General features: G+C 37.9%; 1 protein-coding gene across 1 annotated transcript; it reads right to left on the reverse strand.

The window, feature by feature from the left end:
• Positions 1–720: 720 nt before the first annotated feature.
• apoda.1 (apolipoprotein Da, duplicate 1) lies at positions 721–3,741 on the reverse strand. Its single transcript, XM_031731143.2, has 5 exons — positions 3,607–3,741; positions 3,291–3,429; positions 2,385–2,506; positions 2,188–2,273; positions 721–1,983 (listed from the first exon to the last, which is right to left on the reverse strand). The coding sequence occupies exons 2-5, from the start codon at positions 3,405–3,407 to the stop codon at positions 1,748–1,750; spliced, it is 561 nt and encodes a 186-aa protein (XP_031587003.2). The 5' UTR covers positions 3,408–3,429; positions 3,607–3,741; the 3' UTR covers positions 721–1,747.
• Between the last annotated feature and the right edge of the window lie 848 nt (positions 3,742–4,589).

The raw sequence follows: 4,589 nt of genomic DNA on the forward strand, positions 1-4,589 counted from the left end.
GATGCCTGGATGTTAAACTTAATTGTTACACCTGGTAAAGCAGCAACGCTGATCATTTTATTAAAGATGAAAGAATTTAGACAGTTTTTAACTCTCAATGATGCTGCAGTGTTCATTTGACTTTGGTACCTGAAATGGACGGCGTTTTGGACCCAGATTACTCCGAGTCTGCGAGGCTCCTGACTACGGTAGCTGTAATGCGCCGACAATCCATCAAGCAGTGCGGCTTCGTAGCTTACCAAAGTCGTACTAAAACATTTTTTGATAGATTTTTGAGCATTGTGTACCACATAAAATCGATTCAAGATCAGTAAGCACAACCAGAATTCATACATAAGGCGCACCAGATTATAAGGTGCACCGTCAATTTTTGAGAAAATTAAAGGATTTTAACTGTGTCTTATAGTGCGGAAAATAGGGTAGTAAAAATACCCATGTATTTCAAATGATGTTTTTTTATTTACATATATATATTAAAATAAAATATATACGTATATATGTATACATATGTATAGAAACGTATATTGTCCTGCTCCTGTTTATTATGTATAACACCAGCTACAAATCGAGACATCTGTTACCTTCTATTACACCATTAGTCCTTTTATATTTTTTATTGACTTGAACCAACTCAACCTACCTTTCAGTTTGCTAGAATCAAAACCCACCTCAGTGAAACACACAAAACCCAAGATAAACGAGGACAAACACACAAAAATCGACAGTCTTCAGTCTTTTTAATGGACACCTGGATGTGGTGGGGGGTTTTAAATTAGTGAACATGTTCATGTGACCTTCCCGAGGTCAAATTACTCTTAATTTTTTTTAAAGTGTGTTACTTTTTTATTTAGAGCTAATACCTTTCTCCTTTCAGAGTGCGAAATCCACCTCAATGAAACCCACAAACAAAACATTCAAGTAAGGCAGTGTGGTGCTTTATGTTGTGAAGATAGTTTAACTCCCGTCAAGGTCACCTGAATCACCAGAGTTTAAAACGTTTAAGAACATCTTGATGCAAATACTTTGAATTCCCAGGCCTTTATTCTCATGTTTAGCCTAAAAAACCCTCCAATGTCTGCCAATAGGAATCTTTAAAACTTGGACATTTTGAAGGTTTATTTCTAGATGAATTTCATGTTTTACTAAATAATAGCAGTTTTATTGCTGCTTTTAGTTGAAAATGCCTTTCAGCACGCTTATACAAAACATGAGCGTAAATCACAGTTAAAACACTTAGAAGACATAAACAGATGGTAAACTTCAAACATCGACGCTATTTTATATACGTAACCTTTAGTTGTCGGCGTTTTACAGATAAAGCAAGACACCTTTCAACTTTCAAATCAGTTTCTGTGTGTATTGAAGGCTTCAGTGCAGCACGCTGACAATTTCATTAAAAACACAGTAAAGATCACATGAAATGAGTTTCACTAACTTTTTTCGACACTAATTAGATCCTTCATGTTTTGAGTTTGTGTTCAGATTACTCAGAATCATCTGCTCGCAGCGAATAAAACATTTCTCCTTACACAGAAAGTATTCCTCTCAGCTTGTACTGTCACAGTCGGTGTTGTGCAAAGTAAAAACTGGAGAAAACAGAGAAACTAGTTGAGTTTATCCTGCTGGAAACAATCACCGTAAATTATTAATCATAGATTCATCGAGGCAAACAAACACTCGGATAATTTACCCCCTTCTGTCGACAGCAACATTATGCTGTGTTGCATTTGTGTTGCCGTGTCGCTGCTCACAGCATTTTTTCACAGCCCATCTGCCTGCTGGGGATCATCCTGCTCACGTCGATGTTGTTGTTTGCAAAGATCTCTTTGGCTTTCTCGATGGTGGATTCTGGCAGGGTGCGTGTTCGCCCCAGGATCCAGGCGAAGTCGACGTGGAAGAGCCTGAGGATGTCAGTGCATGAATACACCAAGGCCGAGTTCACGTAGTCAGTAGACAGGATCCAGTAAGGGGAGTAGGGAAGGACTGCAATCAAGACAGAAGTTGTAAGAGTGACGAGGCAAATAAAAGAATCACAGTATTTTATCCTGAAGCTACACATACTGAGAGAAAGTCGTATATCTAATATGTGGCTTATAAAAGCTGATTAACTCATTACATTTCCACTTCATTCTTAACAACTCACAACACAGCCAGTCATTCTCAGTGTTGTCTCCAAATGTTGCTCACCGTAGGAATAACTTATTCCCAGCTTGGCAGGATTCTTTATATCCTCTACGACCCCGATCCCTTCGATTTTCTTCACCTCTCCTTTTCTGTTTTATTCCAGACAGACAAACTTCATGTTAGACTAAAGCGGCTGCACCACATGCAGACATCACCTCCTGGCTCCACGTCTGCACAGATAAATTCAACACGGGACTCACAGTATTTCAGAGCTGACCACTCGAATGGAGTTGCTGGTCGTCAACGTGAAATTGGTTTCAATGCAGCGGCCTTTCTCAAACTGGGCTGGCAGTTTGGCAATTTCAAACCATCTCCCCATGAACTGTGAGGGCAGAAACACGCACGGGTTCAAAGACAACTCAGAGCAATGTGAGTGCAGACTATGAATAAATCTACATACTCTAATATATGGTATGTGTTTTATAAAAACCTACTCTACACCAGCTGAGGAAGTAATTAAACACAATGTGTAGCCAAGTTTCCCCTCTGGGAAAAAGTCTTTCTTCATTTATTCAGTTATTGTACTAATGTATGCACATTTCTATGCTATTAAAGGTACTGAAAAGCTTTACTTACCCAATACTTTGGGTACTGAGTTGACTTACAACAAAGATTATGCTGAAATGCTGAAAATATATATATATTATAAACTATATAAATGAAAAGTACGTTTAATAGATTAAATTATATTTTTTCACATGAAAACAGTATTTATATTAATAAATTCTTGTTTAACTGTGGTGTAATTATAATTAGTAGTAGTTGTATTTATATATGTCTGTATGCATGTGTCTACCAGCCTCAACTTTTTGGTGCCCACACGATACAGAAAGATAAATGTGATGACAAACACTCCTATCTGCTTCCACCACACACTATTCTGATCTACATCACAAATGCTAGTAATTACTAAACATGATGTACGTTTTGCTACTTAATAAGAATGTATCATAAACAGTCAGCAAATCTTTGGCATATGAAAATATTTAAACAGAAATTACTGATCATGTTTGTGGTGTCAGCCTTTTCCTTTTTAAACTGAATCTCATGACATTCACACCTAATGTGTTCAGCGTATTCTGCTCAGTCTGTCCCGTCACTGGTACCTGTTTAAGGCTGAAGGCGGTTTGAACAGCAGGCTCTGGACACGGGCCCCAGTGGGGAACCTGAGCCCTGATGATGGGGAGGGTGAGTGCAAACACCAGAGCCGAAGGTAGCTTCATGGTAAAGATGTGGCTTTATTACCTGCAGAGCGTATGAAAGAAAAGCAGGTAAGGTAACACAAACCAAGAAGAAACATGGCCAACGCCAACAAGATTACTGCTATATCAACTCAGGCAACATTTTTCTTTGCAGAAATATTCTAATATTAACTCATTTATAGTTTAATCATTCATATGTATCTCCACAGATTTCTCTTACCTCTGTGTCCCGGTGGTTCAGATATGTGCTCTGTCTTTTCTGACTCTGCTGTTTGAGTTGGAGACGTAGCCCTCTGTGAGGTTTTGCAGTTCTGCTGCTCTGCGTCATGAATGGGCGTCTTTGTTTAAAGACAGCTTTATTTCAGACATGAAGTAAGCTATTAGCAAATTAGAGTCATGGGGGACATACCAGGAGAAACGTAATGAATGTAATCAAATAATCTGGATGCCCTCCTGCCCCAGATGGACACAAAAGTATATATTTTGTTTTGTTTTTTATCAGAGGATTGCTTTAAATGACAAGTTCCGAGGTTACATGATTTTGTACACACACACACAAGTACTTTAAGACAGAAATGTTGATCCACAAAACTTAAGAGCAAGCGTGCTATAATCATGTGTGTTTATATGAAGAAAATGTACAAAATGATTAGATTTGATCTGATTCAATAATATCTTGTCTGGCAGGACTGAAACCGTCGCATCAGATTTGCTGCATGTCCTCACAAACGGTCGATGGTTTACATATTTACGTTTCCTGCTCTTTAATGACCCTCTGTTTCTCTATAGCACCAACAGCATATAATAGCATTCATGGTTTACACCAAGGGTGTCAAAGTCACTGTAATTTGTGGGTTACATTCAGCCTGATTTGGTCTTAAGTGAGCCTGATCACTGAAACTATTCCCCAATAACCTAAAAAAGACACCTGCAAATTCCTTTTCTTTTAGTGTTAAAAAGTTTAAGTACGCATTTTATAAACCATTTATTTATAAAACTAATGATGAATACCCCGAGTGTAATTCATCTTCATTTCTTCTGCACTAAGAAATGCTACTGCCATCAGCACGGCTCTTAGGATGTACACAAAAAAGAAATATTACAGAAAAGTTGCTTATTTCCAGATTTTATTCTCTTACTAAAAGGCCAAAATTTTCTGTTGATTCAAACAAAAAAGTTTTTGTTTTACTCTCTGAGGTGTTT

This window comes from Oreochromis aureus, linkage group 18 (genome assembly GCF_013358895.1).
Source record: "Oreochromis aureus strain Israel breed Guangdong linkage group 18, ZZ_aureus, whole genome shotgun sequence".
Classification (NCBI taxonomy): domain Eukaryota; kingdom Metazoa; phylum Chordata; class Actinopteri; order Cichliformes; family Cichlidae; genus Oreochromis; species Oreochromis aureus.

What these genes read in the sequence shown, in the direction of transcription:
- apoda.1 (XM_031731143.2), bottom strand. Translation starts at nt 3,407, where the DNA reads ATGAAGCTACCTTCGGCTCTGGTGTTTGCACTCACCCTCCCCATCATC. An exon ending in CCGCCTTCAGCCTTAAACAG is followed by an intron (nt 2,507 to 3,290) that starts GTACCAGTGACG and finishes CTGCCCTCACAG; the next exon opens with TTCATGGGGAGATGGTTTGA. An exon ending in GTGGTCAGCTCTGAAATACT is followed by an intron (nt 2,274 to 2,384) that starts GTGAGTCCCGTG and finishes GGAATAAAACAG; the next exon opens with AAAAGGAGAGGTGAAGAAAA.